Raw genomic sequence first — 23,746 nt, forward strand, 5'->3', positions numbered from 1 at the left:
TCAACTTACATCCCCCGCCCCGACACAGATATAGAAAAATAATCTCCAAGCTTTTGTGTCTGGATGGAACTCTTCCACCTCAACTGCTTGCCTGCACACCCACCTTTAATCTGCCTGATGGAAGGGAAGGGGCAGGCTCAGGTATTACCTAGCAGTGCTGTGGACAGATCACCTTTGTCTATAGTTCCTCTGAGGGTTTGTCGTTAAGGTCACGGAGAGGTGTGGGAAGGCCTGTGTTTTTCCCAAGCAGACTACATATTTCTGAGCGGCAAGAGGTCGGAGGGCCCTGTATTCTGCTTTTAATGTAGCTCAGCCTGGCTAGTGCTAGATTTTAGTAAAGGGGGGGGGGGAGAAACAGCCATGTTCCCCCTCCATTTCTGGCCAAGTAAGCGATGGTAGGGGAAGCCTCCACCCTGCGATTTGCGAGCGTAAATCCAAGCGGTCTGATTTAGCTGCCTGCTTAGTTGCTAGAAAGCTGGCAGCCAGGCCTGGAGCTGGCAGTGGGCAATAGGAAAAGGCTCAGCGTAGGTCTGTTTTTTACGCCATCTCTACATACTACTCCTCACTGGAGCATTTGGCTTGTTACGGGCTGTAGCCCTGCAAGTATAGTCAAGGTTAGAGGTACTCAGATGCTACGGTGATGCAAGGAGAAAGATATAGCCTCTTTCTCTTTGGGGAGACTAGAGCCCTGATTTGTTCATAAAATTCACCCTCTTTGATGCAAACCTCTCTTGTTTTTCTCTTCCCAATGATATTTGAAGGTTGGGGTGGTAGTAAACTGTAGTGTGGTTGGATGGGCTGAATTAGAGCAAGCGAGCAAGCAAGCAAAGCTCTTCTCTAATGCGTGTTCAGCTATTGTTGCCTTCACAGCCTTCCCTTCAAATGCCAGAATACTTGAGGGCGGCAGTTAGAAAAGTGAACCAAAATGCACCCCAGGACCACACCCTTTTCTCTCCCCCCCCCCCCCCAATTCTAGGCTTTTATTGTTCTCCCATGTTTTCACTTCTTTTCTTTTTTCTCACTCTCTCTCCGTTTTACGATTTTGCTTTTCCCATCCATTTCCTTTCTCTACCTTGTTTTTGCTGTCCATTCTGCTTTGCTTTCTTTTTCTACTCTACCCAAACTACCCCCCCACTTTTCTTTATACTTTTATCTCAAAATTCATGACTCTTTTTTTCTCCAAGAGTCAAGTTTTCTGATTCCCTTTTCGCTAAGTATGTGGCGTAAGCAATAACAATCAGGCAATAAAAAGAGAGAGCATTAGGGTGAGAGATATTTAAAAAGCTGCTCTGTACTGAGAAACTTTCACATTATTGTTACAATACATTTGAGTTTGGTCATTTTTGATTTATAATAGTTTGGGGATTTAAGGAATGGGGTATAAGCAAATAACACCATATGGAGTACTAGTCCACTTACTCTAATCTGTAAGTTGTTTTGTTAACAATTAAAGCAGTTGGTGAATATGAATTTGAAAATGGCAGAAGACAGAAAGATGCACAGAGATAAGCTTGACCAAAAAGCCCTACTTGGGGAAGAGAAAAATACTTCTTGAGGTCTAAAATAGGCAACATCAGGAACTTTCAAAGAAATAATATAGGCGTGAAATAATATAAGACATTAAATTAATGCTACCTGAATTGACAAACAAGTAGAATGGCTAAATCTTAACATTGCATATATGTTGAATGGGGGAAGTTATAATTAGAAGGATTTTTTTTTTTGGTCTTTTCTTTTTATACAAATAGTTGTGGAGGGGGTGCAAAGAGACTGCAGAAAGGGAATGAGATGGAGCGGGAAAGACGTAACAGCTGCTTTTTCTGAGGCCTTGTGGGACTGTCTTGCGGGGGGGTGGGTGGACGTGGGTGGATGCTGGGATATTTATTTATTTAAAATATTTTGCCAGTCGTCTCATTGCCAAAATCTGCAGGCCAATAAAAATTTCATTGCGGCTGGACTTTGCTTATTCATTAGATATGAACTTGTCGATTTGGCAAATTGTTTTCAATCTCTTAACTGCACAGTCTCTCTCTCTCTCTCTCTGTGCCACCCCCCTCCCTGATTCCTTCTCGCCAACCTCCCCCCTCCACCTCCCTTTCCCTTTGATGCAGCCATTGGCTGCTCCACGATGTGTCTCCTTGCCAAATAGGTGGATCCTTCTCTCTCTCTCTCTCTCTCTCTTTTCTGCTGGCATTGGCACAGGCAAATGGTTGGGGACTGAGCATGAAAGGAGAAAGCAAGCGAGCAAGAGAGTTTAAGAGGAAAAAGGGAAAGGAAAAAAAAAGGGGGGGGGACATCAACAACAAAACCCCCCATATCCCAGCAGTTGGGTTTTGCCAGCAGCCGAGCACAGCTGATTCCAGACCGGAGTCTGTCCCTTTTCCCCCAGACCTGCGATCACCCCTATTCTCAGGCGAAGGGAGCCACATCTAAGTTGCATCTTTGCATTTTTGCCAACGCTGAAAGAGCTTCTTCCTCAAACCCCCCCCCAACTCCCTCTCCTATTTAGTTGCTCCTGTTCTTTCTATTTCCCCCCTCATTCTTCTATATATTATTATTGTTGTTGTTCTTGTTGTGGTTGCTGTAGACATTGTCATTGTTATCCTTTTTTTTCTTTATGAGACATTTGGCATTTTTACACCTGTTTTATGTGTGTGGCACAGGCGGGGTGATGCTGATTTTTTCCTGTTTTCTCCTGACTTTACATTCCTAACTGGCTTTCTTTTTTTCTTTTTTTTCCAATTTTCAATCTTCCTTGTTTGCTCTCCCGCTCTTTTTTTATTATTATTAAATAAGACTTGAACAATTTGGTTAACGGTTTGCAGTGAAGAATGCAGCCTACAGTCGCTTTCCACTTAATTTAAGAAACATCCTGCACTGTTCTGTGCCCTTCCTTCTTACATTTTTTACTTTCCTCCTTGTTCTCCCCTCCTCCCCCCTTCCACCTCACAGCCCCAATATCCTCCACCCCCCCTTCCACACTCTGCAATTTTGAGCCCAGAATTTCTGAATCGGGGGCTTAGCTTCGCCGGGATGAGCCAGAGCAATGGTAATTATTTCCATTTTTGACTTTTTTCCCTCCGATGCTTTTAGTTTTAGGGAGACCTTTATCTTTTAAAAAATAAAGTCCAGACGCCCCCTGTAAAATTACTCGATTATATAAAAATTATCCAGAGCATTTTGTTCAGCAAGGGGGATCGTATCCAATTTTGTCCTTAATCCCAATGTTGCCAAACAAACTTTTTTTTTTTAAGGTAGACACATTTTACTGCCTTTATCTTATTACTATTATTTTTTTTAAATTGTTGAATGGCATTATGGAAACAACTCCAACATTCCTGCTTGGCATCCCTCTTCTAATGTTGTTTTATCTTGTGGCTGGATTAATCACATTCTGAGCTTGCCTTAATTTTTTTTAGTTTGTGATTTTTTTGGCATCATATAAATTTCAGTGTTGAAGGTGATTCTTTGCCCCTCCTCATTTTGTTATTCTAATGTTTTCCCCCCTTTTGTTTTGCACCCTTTCTTCTCGCCCTGTTCTCCCCAGGATGAATTCCACCCATTCATTGAAGCTCTCCTTCCTCATGTCCGTGCCTTTTCCTACACATGGTTCAACCTGCAAGCTCGTAAACGCAAGTACTTTAAGAAGCACGAGAAACGGATGTCAAAGGATGAGGAGCGCGCTGTGAAGGACGAATTACTTGGTGAAAAGCCTGAGATCAAGCAGAAATGGGCGTCCCGGCTACTGGCCAAGCTTCGCAAGGACATCCGCCCGGAGTTTCGCGAGGACTTCGTCTTGACCATCACGGGCAAGAAATCACCGTGTTGTGTCCTCTCCAACCCAGATCAGAAGGGCAAAATCCGTAGGATTGACTGCCTGAGGCAGGCTGACAAGGTTTGGAGGCTGGACCTAGTTATGGTCATCTTGTTCAAAGGGATCCCTCTTGAAAGTACTGATGGGGAGCGGCTATACAAGTCGCCGCAGTGCTCAAACCCGGGCCTTTGCGTCCAGCCACACCACATTGGAGTCACAATTAAAGAACTGGATCTTTACTTGGCGTATTTTGTTCACACTCCTGGTAGGTCATACAAACACCACCACTCACTGTTTTTGTTCTTTGTGTTTAATTTTAAAGGCAGTTGCTTTTCTTCAACGTATTTGTTTTCTCTCTTGTGTGTTTCTTTTCATCCATAGTTAACAATTTGCTAACTTCAGAAATGTACTAGGATGACCCCATCATACTCTGTTAGAAAAAAGCCACTATGGCAAGTGGCCTTTCTTGACTTCCTGTTTCTCTCCTACCTGTGATGCTTGTGACTTCCCATGGTGAAGAAAATCTCCTTTTCTGTAAGCTGGGTGGTACAAAATGAGAATATTTATGTAAATGTCAGATTACTAAGGAGAAAAGGAATTGATTTTATTAGAATTTGGAATTAAGAAACATTTATCTTGAGGTGAGGTTTTTGTTTTCTTTGCTTGTATTTCTCTCTCTCTCTCTCTCTCTCTCTCTCCCCTAATTCCTTTTGTGGGCTCGATTTTTACATATTGATCTGCCCGGGACTTGCAAACCACAAACATACATTCAGGCAATGCTGGATATTTTTATGCAGTGTATGGCAGCATTGGAACAATAAAATTGAATGTTCATTATCTGCTCTCCCACATAGGAACAAGTTTCTCAAGGGAGAGGGAGCATGGCAGAGATGATTTTGAACCTCTTTCTTTTGTTTCCATGGCCTTCCTTTTCACACCCAACCCTACTGTCTGTATGTGTGTGTGTTTGTGCACCCGTGCCCTTATTTAATTTTGTTTTGTTTTATATTTATTTCAACTCTCTTTTTGTTTAGTTATCTTTCTAGTTGAGACAGAAAATGCCTGGTTAATTTTTAGCCTTTGCCCAGATGCACCTAATTTGCTGCAGACTTTGAAATTCAAATAGGCTGGCAGCAGGGTGATTGTATGTTTACGTTTTGCTGCATCAAGCAAATTTACCCGAATTTCCATCCTTCTTTCTCCTGTTGTTACTCTACTATTTCTAACTTATTTTTTGTTTGTTTGTTTCAGTAGTCAAAGGCCCAATAATCAGGCTTGTTTTCCTAGTTGCCACTTCCTTCCTTGTTGCACTTTTTCTTCAATAACTACAAATCTCTGCTGTGTTAAATCTGGTAGTCTTATCTTCTTGTCACTCCGTGTATCCCAATACAATTTGTGTTTCTTTAGTTTCAGTCTAATAATATTGTCAGGAGTCTTTTCTCCTTTTTTAGAATATGCCCACCCAGTGTGTGTTCAGCAGCCTCTGGACAATGTCAGGAGGTTCATCTCAGCGCCTGCGGATGGCAATACTGGCACACTCATATCATCTATTCTGCACAGCTCAGGGCACTTCCAGGCTTGGCAAGTAACAAACAGTGTTTCTCTGTTCCTTTTCTACAAGTTCTTTTCCTTTCCCCCTCTTATTAAAGTAAAGGCCCCATTTACCTTCCCAACCAATTTCACATATACCCATTCTTATCTCAGAGGTAGCCCCTCCCTTCCTTCTGCCTGGCACAGAACCTCGTCACATGTACAAACATGCAAAATCTGAGCATGGGTGCATAAACATTCCAGCCTGTGTTCACACCAATACATACCACATATATGACATTTTCATACATACAGGCACGTATGTGTAAAATAAACTATGCGTATCTACTTACTAGATTTTTACTCTGTTTTTCAGTCCTTAATGAAGCTCACGTCAGCTTACAAAAGGATGAAAAAAATGGCTTGATTTTTTTTTTTAAAAAAAAAGTATACAAATGTTTTACATAGTTTAGATGGACCTGAAACATTATATCAACCAAACCCCAAATTGAACATGCAAATACTAGGTAAACCTGTGTGGTAAGCAAGCTGGATCACCTCTGGCATTTATATTGTAGGGCTAAGGCAGGTTTTCCCTGGAGCTGGCAAGCAAATCAACTAAGCGGTTAAAATGTGTAATGTGATCTCCGAAAAGTCTATCGTGTTCATTTTTATGCTTATGTTCTCATGCATGTGAACTCACATGCACACAGTGGGACTGAACAGACTATATTTCTCCCTTACTTCCTCCAATGTAAGTTTCAGGGGAGCTATCTAGACTTAAAGCTACTTTTAGGGATAGGGTTATCTGTGTAGGATTCATTCGCCTCCAGAATGCTGCAGGATCAGAAGTTTATGAACTTCTTTTGAATGTTCAAGGATTTAACAATAGATTTGTTGTCACAGTAGAGAAATAGCAAGGAAGAAAGACAGGACAGATAAATAAGAGAGAAGAACCAAATTCACACAGTGGGACTGAGAAAGATAATAAAAGAGCACTTTTCCTTTAAAACGTGCATTCTATTTAGGAAATATCACTTTATTTGTGAGGCCTCTTTTTAACTTCTGTGCTCAGACATCAAAAAACAATGCTTATTTTTGCAGGCCAAGATTTTGCATAAGAGGTCACACAGTTGCAGTTCTCCTCCCATTACGTTTTAATGGAAACATCTTGGATTCCCAATCAATTCCATACCTAGGAGTAAAACTAATGAAGGCATGGTGGGATGGGAAATTGTAATCATCCAAAGCTTCTCTTTGTGGGAGTATGGGAAGGGAAACTTCTGCCAAAATCAACTGCATTGCTAGGGGAAGAAGCTTCTATGTTTTGCACTCTACCCAAGACGCTGGCTAGATGCTTTGAAAGCCCCGCAGTGGGTGTGCAGTGGTGCTGCGTCAGCTGTACAACGCAGCAGCCACCTCACAACCATCATGGACTTTTCCATGAAGCTGCAAGATAAAAAGTCGGGGACTTAGCCTGACTTTTTCACCAGAGCGAGGTGAATACAGTGCATCCTCTGTCTAAACTCACTCTGGTGTCATGGTGGAGGCGTTCCCAGGTGGATGGTGACCACTGATTGGTCACTATCCGCCCAAGCAGAAGGCAGGGGCCAGGCCCGGCAAGCCAAATTTCCACCAGAAAACCCACACCCTCCCTCTGCGTTGGGATTAACCGCTGCCACCTGCAGCAGAGAAAGCGGGTGTGTTTTTTAAATGCGGTGGCAACCCGACACCATCAAGGCAGGGCCCAGGTTTGAAAGTCCATTTTGCACTTGGGCCTAGAAAATAAAGCCTTGACTAAATAATTCCTGAATGGCTCTTGCTCTGTTGATCCTGGCTTTTGTTCTCCACAGATTCCTGCCATAGTCCTTAGGATATGACAGCAATGGATAGGCCATACAAAAAAGGGTGACCATATGGAAAGGAGGACAGGGCTCCTGTATCTTTAACAGTTGTATAGATAAGGAAATTTCAGCAGGTGTCATTTGTATATATGGAGAACCTGGTGAAATTTCCTCTTCATCACAACAGTTAAAGTGCAGGAGCTATACTAGAGTGACCAGATTTAAAAGAGGGCAGGGCATCTGCAGCTTTAAATGTTGTAATGAAGAGGAAATTTCAGCAGGTTCTCCATATATACAAATGACACCTGCTGAAATTCCTTTTTCAATACAACTGTTAAAGATACAGGAGCCCTGTCCTCCTTTTCATATGGTCACCCTAAACAAAAGCCATACTATATATGCCACGCAAAATTAGATTGTTCCTGATTTTGAGGCAGAACTATATGTGAAGAGGAAAACACTATTCCTAACCCTCAGTTTTCATTCATTCATTTATTCATTTAAATATTTATATCTTGCCTTTAAAAAAAAAAAGATACCCAGGTGGTTCACAAGACAAAAGTGGGAGCAATGAGGGAGGTAGTTTTAGAGAAAGACCAGTGTGTGGGGGTGTGGAGAGGGTGGGTGTGCCTAATCTTTCCCCTGTGTGCTGATTCTTCTCAGCCCCTCACTTCCACTTCTTTTAACCAGGCTGCAAATCCCGAAGAAATTCCAGCTGTAGGGGAGGGGAGAATAACGCTAGGCCATAGTCAGGGGGAAATTGGTGAGTGCAGGATGGGTTATGCATCCCTCCCTTCTCTCCTTCTAATTCTCTTCTGTGAGTGAGCCACACTCTCATCTCAGCAAACATGGATTTGGGAACGTGTGTTTGCCAAGATGGCATGCGGTTCAACTCTAAAAGATAGCAGTATCTAGCTATAGTTATAAACATTTAAAAAATAGTTTCTGCCTTAATAGGCTCCCAATCTAAGCAGCAGCTTCAGTGATACTGACAACTGTAGTGATATATTTTTTTTGAAGAATAATATGTAGATAACAGCCTGACAGAAATGCCAACTGTCATAACTTCATCACAGGTCTTTGGGTTGTCTCATCTCAGCTGTAAAAACGGTGCAAATTTCTAGTTCTTGCAGGGGTTGGAAAAAAGCCTTTATGCAAATCTGTTAATACCTATATGTTTCCTCCCATAGATCAAAAGGTTGGGAGGGGTGATCTTTATTCTGGGAGATTACAGGGGGAAAGTCTTTGACTCTCTTCTCTCCTCCCATGCTGTGGTCTCAATTCAATTTGAGGCTCTCTCACAGCCGCTGTTCAGTTTTAAAGAATTCATGTGAGATCCTGATCATGGGTCTCCCATATCACATCTAGTTTGTCCATAGGCTGTGTGTAGATGCTTATTCCTGTGGAGCAATGGGAGTGTGTGCCCGCTTATTGTTACGTGTGCACTAGCCTTGAACCTGCATTAGTCAGTTGATAATTGTGGAAACAGACTAGAGTAGTGGGGAGAGTGTTCCATGAAGTATATGTGGTTTGGGGGGTGGGGGTGGGACCCTGTTCACTCAATTTACTGATTATAAGTTAATTTCACTTCTGGGGGAAACTTTGTACTTCTTAAAAAAGAGCTAAATGGAAGCACATATTATCTTTGTCCCATGTACAACCCCTTTATAAAATCCCTTTAAAACTGTTTCAAAAGTATTACTCAGCACAGATGTGCTTTTATAGATGCCCATGACAATTGGCACTAGTAGGTTCACTCATCTGTTGCAACACTGCCAGTCAGTCTTCTGGGAGCCTTGTTTTGGCTTTTCTTTAAGTGCTATGAAAACCTGCAAAATCAGTTTGACCAGAGCCCTAACACAAACGTGTACTGCAGTGAATATCAGATCTATAACTCTCTGAAAAGTTACCTTCTGTGTGCAGTCTTAAAGGTTGGGTAACCATAAGCGAAATGAGATGAACTCTGGATTCATGGCACTTAAAACCAGGGCTGGGTGGGGGGGGGGGGGCAGTTGGCATGGGCCTACGATTTTGAGGGGGGCTATTCCGAGTCCCCCTGGGCAAAGTTGTTTGATTTTTCTGTTGTTGATGATGATTTTGCCCAAAGAAAAGCACGTAAAGCATTTCTGAATGTGAAGCAGTGATGTCTTATAGACATCTTGAATAAAAGCGCTTGCCGTTACCTTTTTTATAAATCGTTCTAGTTCATATGTATTTAGAACTAATTCAAAAATACTTAATGAGCAGTTTGAAATGGGGCCTACATTTCCCCTCTGGCCCAGGCCTACTACCAGCTTTGCCCATCGCTGCTTAAAACAATTATTGAATGGGTCTTTGTGGTGTATGCTGTGTGTGTATGTTATTTTTTGTTTGTTTATCATATCATTATTTTCCTTGGGAATGGATGCAAAGGGCTATCGCTCATGATTTCTTAATTGCTAAGACTCTGTGTTGCATTATCACCTTAGGAGCGTTCCTTATTGTCTAGTTACTGAATGTCTATTATTATAAAACAACCAAGGGATCCTCCATTAGCAGAGGCATGGTCTGTGAACAGGCAGGGCCCCTATCTGGATCAAGAGCCTTACAACTCTCTCCGTTAACATCAGCCATGTAATCCATTGTTCCTGCCATATTGGTGCTTTTACTTAGTCTCTGTTCTTTTCTTGTCTTATGATAAATGGCTGCCCAGGAAAATGAAAGGTTTTTTTCCCCTGGGCAGTAGAAACCTCCATGTCTTTCATGTCACATGGATTCAGATTAGGTAGCCTTTCTTGGGTGCAAAAGACAAAGTTAACCCCCTTTCAGTAATACGTATGAAGAGGGAACGCAATAAAGGGTTCCTGTCCTTTGCTGTTTGGCTTTTCTCCCACTGGTTGTGTTATTTATGAATTTATTATTCATTTATTTCATTTCTGTCATGCCTTTCTCCCATGTTATGGACCCATGTTGGGTTATGAATTCAATAAAAAAATTACATCAAGTTAACGTGTCATAGTTAGGAAGGATTTATATGTGTCCTGCAGTGCTCTATAAATGGCTTGTTATATGACTTGTTCATAATTCGTCACAATATGAGCCTCCGCCTTTCTAGCTAATGATCCACACAAGATATAGTACAGACTACACTGCACCAGTTGTCTGGTGTCGATGCTCAGTAGTCCGCTTCTTAAGATAGGCAGGTCTTATCATTTTAAAAAGGGGCTACTACTGCACTTTAGCCTTTGCAACATAGCCCTGCAAAGTTAGAACCAAGTCAGCAGTGCCACATGTAATGGATTTGGGGAGTTGGATAGTCAAGCCTTGCTATGCAAGGCGTAACAGGGTTACTGTCTTTCTGTCCTTTTAAAAAAGAGTGAAGGTTGTGTTCTGCTTTTAAAGATGAGTGTTGTATAAGGAGGGAAGCACTTGCCCTGGAGAGAGGAGACCAGCTGGAGATTGACTACTCTCAAAGCTGGGCACTGAGCTCTCGTTAAGAGTCACAAAATGCCATAAACCATGTGTGTTATTCCAATGGGTATTTGTGAGACTTTGTGCACACATTCAATTAGCAGTCCCGTTATAATGCCCCCTGTAGCTGAGGGAAGAATAACATTATTCAATAATAATACATTGCAACTTGAGTGCTAGACAGTGAAATGCCCCTGAAACAGACTTCCTTGAAGGAAGACATACAGATCTTTTGCAAAAAATATATATTCATGTTTGGACTTCTGTTTGTTTTGCTATAAATTGTTCATCTGGAAAGGCTCAGTATTTTCTTCTTCTAGCTAAGATACTGCCCGGTGTTCCTGCCCCTTGTATAAGAATTGCATCGCATTTTAAAAGAGCCCAGAGCAGGGAACAAGGTGGGCAGTGAAATTGTCAAATAAAAGTAAATCAAGTCATTCTTCACATTTGGCCCAGGTGCTGCTCTATACAGTGCCATATAATTACTATCAACTTTCATGTCAGCCTGGAGGATTTTAACTCAAAGGTGTAATGAAGGACCCAATTTACTCTCCTGCCACTTGAGAGAACTTATCCCTACTCACCTTTGATGAATGGGGAAACTTTCTACCCCAGTATAAGAAGCTGGTATTATGTGGTTTGCACAGAAATGTACAAATTTAAATTTCTGAACGCAATAGGAGTGACTTTCCTCCTACCCTCTGGCCTTGAGCCAGCATCAATTGCTTAAGAGCTGTAGAAACATAATTGGGGATCAGAGAGCCTCCTGACTGGATTGCAAGCAAATTCTGGTGTAGACAATTTCACTCCAGAAGGAAAGAAGGAAATGTTCTTGAATGGTGGGGCAGTGCTGAGAGATAGATGTAATCATAAATTGTTGTTTTTCTCTTTTTTTAGGACCAAATGTGCAGATAAGTGGACAGGCATTTGTTCTTCCATGTTTTAATATTTAAAACTTCCAAAGGTGTTCTGGTCATGTGGTGTGGTGTGTCATCATGGACACTGTCCAATAGGCACCTGCAGAAGTCATGTCAAAATAAACCCATTAGCTGCAGTAGTGCAGTTTGCTCTGCACATTATTTATTTTGGCTTAAACCAAAATAAATGGTTTACCAATGGTTTGCTCTGACATTTACAAAATGAATTTGCCTGGAGTACATTATGAGATGGGAAAAATAAACTTGTGTACTAGGGGACACTGATAACTCCACAGTACCATCACCACCTGTCTAAAAAGATCCTGAGTGTACATAGACAGAGAAGGGATGAAGGACTCTCGGATTAGGTTCTGGGAGGGAAATGGGGTTACTAAGCCAGGGGAGGAATATGAGTGTAGAATGCAGTCCGTTGAAGGGGATGATGCCTAATTGAGAAGATGAGGTTAAGACAAGCTTTTTTTTTAAACCAGCATCAGTTATTCCTACAGCAGGCAGAGGAAGAAAGAAAGATCAGCTAGATTATCTAGGCAACTTTCTCCTCTGTCATGCTCTGGGCACATTTTTCTCGGCCTCACCTACTCTCTCAGGTGCCAGTTCCTGGAAATGCTGCAGCTGGTATGCTTCCTCCCAGGGATTTTGCTCTGCACCAGGTTGAGACTTGCGAACTTCCATCCTATTAGCTATGACGGGCATCAGGCGCAAGATGTCACCAGTGATAATCTGTATACCCTACAGGGTGCTAAAGAGATCAGGAACTCTCTTGGTTGTTCAAGTTTTTCCACTGAAGGTTGCTTCTCTTTCATGCAGTTGGTGTGTAAACAGTTTGCAGGGTGGTTGATCTTAGAAAAGAATTAATAGTTCTTCTGAACTCTATCTTGGGTCTGTCAGATCTGATTGTCTGAAGCCAGTGCACTAAAAATGGTGGATGGAGAACCCAAAATGCACGTTGAGTAGAACATTTCTGTTCACAGAGGAAACAAAAATCATAGGAAGGTTGAAATACGGTTGTAAATCCATCTTCTTGCATAAGAAGAATTAAATTCGAGTGTGTTTAAAATGGCATTTTTGTCTTTTTATGGATGCATACCAACAGCAGAAGAGAGGCTCAAAAGTGCTTTTAAGTGTGAAGTGAGTCTTCCCCTCACCAAGCTGCTTTTCTGCACACTCTATCAGGGGTGGAGGGGTCTCCAGATGTTCACGGACTCCAGCTCCCATCAGCCAGCAAGGCCAATGGGCAGGGATGATGGAAATTGTAGTCTAACAAAATTTGGAGGGCTACAAGTTCCCCACCTGTGCTCTATAGCAAATGAACTGTAGCTATATTTTCTACTGCCAGAGAATGTGCTTGATTTAAATACCTGCTTATCCTGCATCTCCTTTATGTATTCCAAATCCCTAGAAATTTCAGGATGCTGGGACATTTTGGGGCAGGGACTCTGTCTCTCATTAATAAACTCAATTAATTTGTGCGGAATGTTTTAACTTGGCCCACATTTGGGTTGTGTTCCTGCATAAAACTAGAGTTTCCCCAGCAACCATTATAGAGCACCAGCATTGATAAAAACAGATTATATCATGTCCTGGAGGTAATTTATACTTCTGATACATGAAGGGATGTGCAGTGCATTTCATGATGGACCGAGTTGCTTACACCTTTCCTCTGAATTGTGCTCAGATTTAGTAGCCGCTTGGGATTTGCTGCACCAGGCAGGGTCAAAACTGAGGAGGGGGGGGGGGAAGTCTGTGAAAACTCTCAGAGCCTGCTGCCCAGTGAGTATTCACTTGTTTCCCCATTAAGGAGACCAGTTTGAAAGGTCCTTTCACTGGACCCAGCAGTGTCAACAAAACGCCACAAAAGCCTTATTTTTGTTCTTGTTTGCTTTCATTTTTCCAAGGCAGGGGGAGGCTGGCTACACGCTGGCAGAGCCAGTGTACGAGAGGAGATGATAGGTCCTCCCAATTAGGGACATAGCTTTCTCCCTCCTCACAGGGTATTGCCCCTTTGGGGTGAGGGAGGAGGGGATGTGGAGTCAGGGAGTTACCATTTCTTCCCTGCCTGCTTCCTCCCAGCTTCATCAGCCCCATCCAAGGCCAGCACCAGAATGTCCTAAAACCGTCCATACAGGCCAAGTCTAATGGCTGCTCCCTTTCAGTGGTTGGGCAGGCAGGTCAAGGGGAAGAGGAGAATGGCTTGAGGAAAGGCAGCTACTCTTGCTGCCTTTGTGAATCGTGTGATCGGAGGTATGAGCATGCCAGCAGCTGTTTCGTTGCTCTACCCCTCCAGTGTCCTCCTAGAAATACATCTGTCTGAAATCTGGGATTTGGGGCTAGTGAGGAAGGGGTGTGCGTCTTTAAAGCCACGGTTGTTACCATTTATTTTTCTCATGTACTTCACTGTCTAGCTCACCTTATCCTAAAGGACCAGAGTAGTCAACAATTTAATCCTCCTGAAGAATCTGAAACCTTAGAGTATGCATTCCAGCTTGCTTATGTCCTTTTGAAATCCATGGGAATGGAGGACATGCCATAGTACTGGATTCCAGCTGTGGGGTGGACTCTTGACATTTAAAATAATAACATACTGGAGTCTTATCAAGATTAACCACTGGCTCCAGTGGTTACCTTCTATCTCTTAATGTCAAGATAGTAATTTTCGTAGTAATCCTGGATGTTCAGGATAATGTGGAAAAAAACATGTCTGAATATCTGATGATTGTGTTGTAGTTGTAAGTGTGCACACTACAACACAGTCATCAGATATTCAGACTTTTCTTTTTCATGTCTGAATTTTGACAAGTTAGAGATACAAAAAATTGTGGTGCAAACTGCTGAGGCATATTGCGTGACTGTGGCATGATAACATTTTCACCAGAGAAATGGGAGACAGGCTACAGGGCTAGACACACAGCTGGTTGGAGATGCTGAGATGTAATTGATGTTTACTTTCCTTAACTGAAAACAATTCTGGTTTATCATCATTTGCAATAATAGCCCTTAATTACTGCTGACTGGGGTTTGTCACCTATTCAGGGTTGGGGACATGGTCTTTCACAGTTTGGAAACTACAGAGATTAGGAGGCTGTCTAAATGCTCAGAAAGCCCTGGGGTGGGTGTGCGGTGGTGTGGTGTCGATTATATGACACCTCTGAAATCGCACAACTACCCAAGGACTTTCCGCCAGAGCTGCAGAGAAAAAATAGTTGGGGACTTAACCTGACTTTTTTCTTTGGAGTGTGGTGAGGACGTGCAAGATGGCATCAAGACAGCCCCTTGCCTCGCTCCAGAGTCATAGAATCATAGAATAGCAGAGTTGGAAGGGGCCTACAAGGCCATCGAGTCCAACCCCCTGCTCAATGCAGGAATCCACCCTAAAGCATCCCTGACAGATGGTTGTCCAGCTGCCTCTTGAAGGCCTTTAGGGTGGGAGAGCCCACAACCTCCCTAGGGAACTGATTCCATTGTCACACTGCTCTAACAGTCAGGAAGTTTTTCCTGATGTTCAACTGCAATCTGGCTTCCTTTAACTTGAGCCTGTTATTCCGTGTCCTGCACTCTGGGAGGATCGAGAAGAGATCCTGTCCCTCCTCTGTGTGACAACCTTTTAAGTATTTGAAGAGTGCTATTGTGTCTCCCCTCAATCTTCTCTTCTCCAGGCTAAACATGCCCAGTTCTTTTAGTCTCTCTTCATAGGGCTTTGTTTCCAGACCCCTGATCATCCTGGTTGCCCTCCTCTGAACAAGTCCTGGCGGAGATGTAGCTGGTGGTGCCTGGTGGAAGGTGAATTTATTTATTTATTTATTACATTTCTATACCACCCAATAGCCGGAGCTGTGAACTGTGATTGGTCGCCTTCCACCAGGAAGAGAGTGGGCGATGCTCTAGTGCCTGGATGGCCACCCAGAAACCCTGCACGAGTGACAGCGTGGGGTTTGAGAGGGAGGCGGCACCAACCTAGCACCATGACAACATCCCCTTGAGCTGTGGGAGAGCCCACAACTTCCCTAGGTAACTGATTCCACTGTCGCACTGCTCTAACAGTCAGGAAGTTTTTCCTGATGTCCAGCTGGAATCTGGCTTCCTTTAACTTGAGCCCGTTATTCCGTGTCCTGCACTCTGGGAGGATCGAGAAGAGATCCTGGCCCTCCTCTGGCCCTCCTCTGAGTCCATTATTCCGTGTCATAGAATCATAGAATCATAGAATAGCAGAGTTGGAAGGGGCCTACAAGGCCATCGAGTCCAACCCCCTGCTCAATGCAGGAATCCACCCTAAAGCATCCCTGACAGATGGTTGTCCAGCTGCCTCTTGAATGCCTCTAGTATTTGAAGAGTGCTCTCATGTCTCCCCTCAATCTCCTTTTCTCCAGGCTAAACATGCCCAGTTCTTTCAGTCTCTCTTCATAGGGCTTTGTTTCCAGACCCCTGATCATCCTGGTTGCCCTCCTCTGAACACGCTCCAGCTTGTCTGCGTCCTTCTTGAATTGTGGAGCCCAGAACTGGATGCAATACTCTAGATGATACAGCACCATGTACATTAATACAGCACCATGTACATTGATGGTGCTATATAAATAAATAATAATAATAAATAATAATAACCAGGGCTAACAGTACTAGTCTTCTGTTTCAGTACTGTTGGAGTGAAAATATGCTGTGGAGCAGCAAAGCTTGACAGCTTGCACTCTTTGCATTAAACTTAAAATAAACCAATTTAGTATAAGAATGATGTGAAATTTCCACTTCCTCCTCTATATTGAGGTTGATTAAATTGGACCAAAATGGTAGGATTTGATTTTTGCGTGGACAGAATGAGTAGGAATCTCTCAAAAGCCATTTTGAACATCTTAACCACTGCCATTTTGAACATCTCTCTTTCTATGGCATCAGACATCTTGAATGAAAAACCAATGCCACCATTTTGTGATTCCTGTGGAAAAGCAACTGCTGTGGAATTATCGTTTCAACAAACTCATCTTTGGAAGTCCCCAAAAGACTTCCAAAATATATGAGTTCTCTCCCCCCTTCCCTCCCACCCTTTTAAATCTTGGCACTGTTACAGGGGAAAAATAAGTTTTGACTTGGCTTCTCACTTTTAGACAGCTGTTTTGCATAGAGCATGGAAAAAAAATTGAAATCCTCTTAGGCTTGTGTTAAAATAATGCCATTAAAAAAACCCTCTCAGCTCCATCTGCAGGAAAGGAGGATTTTTTAGGATTGAATCCACTACTGCTCCCTATTATGGTGATAATGACAATAGCTTCACTAATTATTATTTGATGTGGTATTTTTTTCCAAAGAATTCCTCATAAATATAGCAGAGCTGTATCTTCAGTTCTATGCTATGAGAATGTGGTCTTCATATTAATGAAGGCGAGGAACCCTTTCTCCACATTTCCTCACCACTTCTTCCTTCTTTTTCCTTACTGCAGAAAATCCGTTAAAGAAAAAAAGATGGAATTGTTGGGCAATGTCTGTTGGTTGCTAATGTTAGGAACCCTCCACCTGAAAGCACCCCAACGTCCCTTTCTTTCATTACCTCTTAGGTCACTAATGTGCTTCTGTTTTTCCTTCCCATATATTTGTTGTTATTGTTGTTGTTGTTGTTGTTATGAGGGATGCTTTTCACTCCCTCTGGAGGAGTCAGGGAACATGAGGATTACAAAAATGGTTTGAGACTTTGTAGAAATGGGCTTTACATGGTTATTGTCCTCTAAGATGGTTCTCCTAGAACCATCTTTGTCACTTGAGGCTCAGGTGGCCTCGGTGGCACGGAGTGCTTTCTACCAACTCCGGTTGGTGGCCCAGCTACGCCCCTATCTGGACAGGGATAACCTAGCTTCAGTCGTCCATACTCTGGTAACTTCCAAATTAGATTACTGCAATGCCCTCTACATGGGGCAGCCTTTGAAGACGGTCCGGAAGCTGCAGCTTGTGCAAAATGCGGCGGCCAGATTGATAGCTGGAAAAGGGAGATTTGAGCATATAACACCTATTCTGGCCCGCTTGCATTGGCTGCCTATATGTTTCCGAGCCCAATTCAAGGTGCTGGTCTTCACCTATAAAGCCCTACGTGGCTTGGGACCGCAATACCTGATGGAACGCCTCTCCCGACATGAACCTACCCGTACACTGCGCTCAACATCTAAGGTCCTCCTCCGAGTGCCTACTCCAAGGGAAGCTCGGAGGATGGCAACAAGGGAGAGGGCCTTCTCAGCGGTGGCCCCCCGACTGAGGAATGATCTCCCGGATGAGTCTCGCCTGGCGCCAACGTTGTTATCTTTCAGGCGCCAGGTCAAGACTTTTCTCTTCTCCCAGCCATTTTAACAGCATTTAACAACGTTAAGTTTGTTTTTAATGGACCCCAGAATTGTTGTTTTTAAATGGATACTGTTGTTTTTATACTGTTTTTATGTTTTTAATTTTTTTTTTGTATACTTTCAATGTTTACTATTTTTAATTGTTTTAAACCGCCCAGAGTGCTTCGGCTGTGGGGCGGTATATAAATGTAATAAAATAAATAAATAAATAAATAAATAAATAAGAAAACATTGTACTGAAGAAGCTTAAGAGCTTGGTAACACTTTGCAAGTTCCCTCAAATATGTATTATTATTATTATTATTATTATTATTATTATTATTATCATCATTATTGTTGTTGTTGTTGTTGTTTACATTTCTATACTGCCCAATAGCCAGGGCTCTCTCGGCGGTTCACAAAAATTAAAACCATTCAAAGTATAAAACAACAGTATAAAACCATAATATAAAATACAATATAAAAGCTCAACCAGATAAAAACAGCAGCAATGCAAAATTACAAATTTAAAACACCAAGTTAAAATTTATTTATAGACTGTTAAAATGCTGGGAGAATAAAAAGGCGTCTAAAAGCATATAATGTAGGTGCCAAGCGAACCTCCTTAGGGAGCTCATTCCACAGCCGGGGTGCCACAGCAGAGAAGGCCCTGCTCCTGGTAGCCACCTGCCTCACTTCCTTTGTACGGTAAATGAATCAAAGGTAGAGTCTACATTCCAGTCTCTTTCCTTTCCTGGTGGGGTTTTTTTCCCCCCACATGGAGTTGCCTCTATGGTCACATGTTAATATAGCATTTTCTTTTCTTTTTTTAGAATGTTGTAATAATTGAAACTGAGCTCTTTAAAGCATATAGCTATATAACTGATTTTTTTTTAATAAAAAAAACACACCATTCAGTAGTTTTTGTTTGGCAGTCACAATTTAAAAATGATAAAACAAAATAACACAGTATCTCTATATGATCAAGTGATATTAGATTGTAAGCCTATGCGGCAGGGCCTTGCTATTTACTGTTTTACTCTGTACAGCACCATGTACATTGATGGTGCTATATAAATAAATAAATAATAATAATAATAATAATAATAATAATAATAATAATAATGATACACACTAGTGTACAGTAGTGTAAATGTAAGAGAAGCAGGAGGAGTTTGAAAGAACACATGTGCTTTACAGTTTGCGTTTATAGTATGAGCACATGCCAGAAGCTACAGTATAGTGCTGAAATTTCAGGAGGAAAGGGAGGAAATGTATGTGCAGCTTTGCAGAAATGCAGAGGTACTTCTAGCTGAGGCTTTTTTAGTGCTATCGCCATGCCCCTTTCACGGAGGTTTACTGGGGTCCAGATGTTATCATCTTCAACTTGTAAGCCTCCTTTTTTTTCCCATTACTACTTATTCAGAGTGCAGGACACGGAATAACGGGCTCAAGTTAAAGGAAGCCAGATTCCAGCTGGACATCAGGAAAAACTTCCTGACTGTTAGAGCAGTATGACAATGGAACCAGTTACCTAGGGAGGTGGTGGGCTCTCCCACACTAGAGGCCTTCAAGAGGCAGCTGGACAAGCATCTGTCAGGGATGCTTTAGGGTGGATTCCTGCATTGAGCAGGGGGTTGGACTCGATGGCCTTGTAAGCCCCTTCCAACTCTGCTATTCTATGATTCTATGATCAGGAAAAACTTCCTGACTGTTAGAGCAGTACGACAATGGAATCAGTTACCCAAGGAGGTTGTGGGCTCTCCCACACTAGAGGCCTTCAAGAGGCAGCTGGACAACCATCTGGACAACCAGGATAAACCTTAGGTCTAGCTGTGGCCTATATTTCTCAGGTCGTGAAGGAATTTCTATCTACTTTAGACAGGCTGGTGACATGGGCCACAGCTAGACCTAAGGTTTATCCTGGGATCATCCGGGGTTCGCCCCTGCCTGAGCACTGGATCCCCTGTGTGTCACCTAGATGAACAGGTTTGACCCCTGGATGATCCAGCGATAAACCTTAGCTCTAGCTATGGCCATGGAGAGTGAAGTTGCATAATCTGGAGTTATCTGCTCTGCAGGCATGGTAATGGGATGAAGCGTGCTCTCTGTCTGTAGGACGGTGTGATAGATTAAAGGTGGGAAAATGAAAAAAATGGATAATCCAACGGGGTGTGGATTTGATAACTTTGTGATTCTTTCAGTTGCTGTGATGATTTAGTTCAGGGGTGCACAGCCTTTTCGGTGCCCAGGACTGCATGCCTATGAGATAAGGAAGGGGTTAACTTGCTAGCACTAGCAAGGTAAACCCTTTCTTATCTCTCCAATCTGTGTGGAGAGAACAGAGATAAGTGAAGGGTTTCCCTTCCTACTGCTTTGTGGGCTGTATACAGCAATTTTTGCAACCCTGGTTTAGTTCTTTCAAGCATACACATGCCTGTATACTGCATACACATACATTAGAAAGCCCTGGATCCATTTCTTCTATAAAAATGCTGAATTATAACAAGGCTAGGGTGACCAACTGTCAGGATTTCCCCGGATTTGTCCTGGTTTTTGTTCTTTCCATGGTGTCAGGGGGGATTTTCTATAATTTTCAATAATGTCCTGGAATGACACACCTTCCTCTTTAAGGCTGCCATTAGCATGGCAGGAGGGAGTGACATGCTTTCTTGAGGCACGTCATTCCCCCACCCCAAGCTCCAATTGAGATCTGAAAGGGGAAAGTGGGTCTTTCGTGGACATTATAGAAAAGGCCCCAATTGGAGTGGATGGTGGTGGTACAGAATGAAATCCTTTCCCCTCCTCAACTCCAATCGGGTTCTTTAAGGTGGCGGGGGAATAACGTACTTTCTGCAGGACTCAGAAAGCTGCTTCCCCCCCACACACACACACTAGGTGTCCTCTTTTTTGGTTTCCCAAATATGGTCACCCTAAACAAGGCTCTTTCTCTTTCACCTAGCTAGGGTGAGATACTTTAAAAAAAACTGTTTAGGGTTGTCATAGCTTCAGACTGCAGATCAGAATGATGAAAGGCTTTATTTTAGGTAAAAGTACAATTGATACATACATCTTTAAAACCTGGGAACAGTTGTCTCTTGCCAAACAATACTGAAAATCTAAAGTATCTTAAAGCCATTTTACTGCTTTGGATCTGCGAGAGAGAGAGAGAGAGAGATTGGTAGTTTTGAGAATAATACACCCTTTTAAAACCAAGGTTAGCTATTGTTACTAATGAATTTATGTTCTTTTAGAAGCTTTGGATGTGATGCTAGAAATAAAAAAAGAAATTCTATGTGTTGCAAATGTTAGTCCCAGATTTTTAAATCCTTCTAGATCTTAATACTTACCTTAAAGTGAGTATTTTTAGGGCCTGTCCAAGCAGTGAGTGAGTGAATGCCAAATTTTAGCTTTTCCCCCCCAATAGCCCCAGAAGGCCTCATTCAAAAAAAAATTGCACCATATCCAATTCAGATGTTATGGAAAAGGGATGTGCTTGCGGGGAAAGGGAGATCACTGTATACCTCTGTTAACCAAGAAAATAGTGAGGATGTATGTATGTTTCTATGTTGGAGAGAATGAGTACACATTCTTTCAGTGTTAAATGAAAGCAAAAGCTTCACAAAATGGTGATCCTACTTGCCAGAGATGAGTTCTTCACTCCCCACCCTCCTCCTCTTCCTCCTCCTCCTCCTTCTTTTAAGGTTTGATGTTCATTTTTACACTGGAGAAATACAAGAGATCACCCAGCCTCCAAACTTACCAAGCATTTAAAAAACACCCCTGCCCCAAAGTTCACAAAATGGTTGCAAGTAATGACAGTGGGAGAGTTGTGTTGCCCATTCATATTTTGCCAGGTTCAAAAAATAATGGCTCCAAATGCTGGGAAAATGCATTATCTTCACAACAGAAGTACAACCTTGAAGGAAAATTTCTAGATTGTGCACAACAGATCGGTAACTGTGTGTTTGTTGTGCTAAAAACGGATTTCTGGAAAGGCTTTTAATTTAGCTTGGAAAGCAGAACCAGACTACAAACTCTGTATAATCCCCACTGAAATGAATGGGGGCTGAGCAGTATTTACGATTTGGTTTTGGATATTAAGGAGGCCTGTTTGCTTTTTTATTCTGCACTTCCTCTAAGGAGTACAGGACCACATATACAGATTCCCCACCCACTTTTTATATCACTGTAATAAGCCTGCAAGGAAAATTAGGCCAAGGGGTGAAGACCAATATTTCCCATTGAGCTTTATGGCTGAGTTGGGGATTTGAGGCTGACCTAGTCCTACCCCAGCACTCCATCCACTGCACATACTGGCTCTCGTTTTGAGATTTCATATGCACTTTGTGACTTTCGGTCATTTTGACTTTCACAATATAGCAGCTACATCCTTGCAAAATCACTTTTACACTACTACCTATACCAGAGCTTTCCAAACTTTTCATGTTGGTGACACACATTTTAGACATGCATCATTTCGCGACACAGTAATTCAGTTTTACTAGCAAACCAAAGGTTATACTAACCCCTTATAAGAGATACGGAAACATACATAACGAAATGTATGGGGACACAACACATCTCATGAAAACCTTTCATTTATATTTTTAAAAATATATGATTTGCAAGATAATAACATACATTTCCAAGACTTTTCACATTGAACCAATTTTGTCGAGCTGTGATCGAGCGGCGGTTGAGACGGTGTTCTATAAAAAAACTGGACCCGTAGAATTTCTCAAATGCGTCACTTCAGGTGCAGCTGCGTCAGCTGTTTCGATCCGATTATGCAGACTGTGCATGCGCGGTACCTGTATGATCCCTCGACTGTGTTGTGCATACACAGATACGGCGGAAGAGGAATATACTAGTGCACCATACTAATCGGCACCTTTACTGCATAAAAATGCATGCAAGTTGGTATTGCTTATTTCACATAGACTCAGAGGTTTCTCGTTACGTTCATGTGACACACCTACACACTGCAGCCGACACACTAACGTGTTTCAACACACATTTTGGAAAGCTCTGACCTATACCTTCACACAAGTGGGCTCAGTGACAAGACCATGTTTTAAAGGTGTTAACAGTGTTGTAAACATGACATGTGTGTTTGCTCAAGAGATGCATAGGATTTTATCAGACTTTTTATTTGTAATTCTGAATATTCTCATGATATATGCTTGTGAGTGCTGCATTTGAGTGAATAAAGAATGCTGTTTCAAGTTTTACAGGGTAATAATCTGACAGAAACAGCTCTTGCATCTCCCATGCAATTAACAATTGTGGGGGCCTATTCTGGATTGGGATTACAGGAGGGGGCAGAATATTATACACCTCCTTCGCCCTTGCTACAGTCCCAGTTGGGGCTGGAGGGCTCCACAGATCCTATTTACTTGAAAAAGCAGTCACGATTACTGCTGGTAGGGCTTGTCTGCTCTGTGCTACCAAATTGCTGCTACTCCTTCTTCAAACCAAAATATTAAGATATAGTAGTCTAAGGCATGAGTCAAAATGGATAAATGACTACTTATAATCATAAATCATAAAGATTATCTAGAACGAGCCATTTGTGAATCATTTTCGAATTGGAGAGTTTGTTTTAAATAAAGTGTGCATCTTATGAATGTAGGTTTGGATTCAAATTTCATATGCAGGAAATGCAAAAAAAAAACAAAAAAACACCCCAATTTAAGCATATCTTTTTATTTATTTTGTTCATTTATTTATTTCATTTATATCCCACCTTTTTTCCTCTAAGGAACCCAAGGTGGTGTACATAATCCCCTCCTCTCCATTTTATCCTCAAAACAACAACCTTGCGACGTAGATTGAGAGTCTGACTGGCCCAAAATCAGTCTATATGGCCAAGTG

At 42.2% G+C, this 23,746-nt stretch overlaps 1 protein-coding gene across 7 annotated transcripts in view; it reads left to right on the forward strand.

Moving 5' to 3' along the window:
• The window catches only part of NFIX (nuclear factor I X), a 258,997-nt gene that overhangs the window by 70,740 nt on the left and 164,511 nt on the right, over positions 1 to 23,746 (forward strand). For 6 of the 7 annotated variants that reach the window (XM_063119151.1, XM_063119153.1, XM_063119155.1 and 3 more), the window contains exon 2: positions 3,548 to 4,079. In XM_063119151.1, coding sequence (XP_062975221.1) covers positions 3,548 to 4,079 — 532 coding nt within the window. Of the gene's footprint in view, positions 1 to 2,760; positions 3,050 to 3,547; positions 4,080 to 23,746 lie in introns of those variants that run through there. The other variant, XM_063119152.1, reaches the window with a different exon arrangement.

This window comes from Elgaria multicarinata, chromosome 3, assembly GCF_023053635.1.
Source record: "Elgaria multicarinata webbii isolate HBS135686 ecotype San Diego chromosome 3, rElgMul1.1.pri, whole genome shotgun sequence".
Classification (NCBI taxonomy): Eukaryota; Metazoa; Chordata; class Lepidosauria; order Squamata; family Anguidae; genus Elgaria; species Elgaria multicarinata.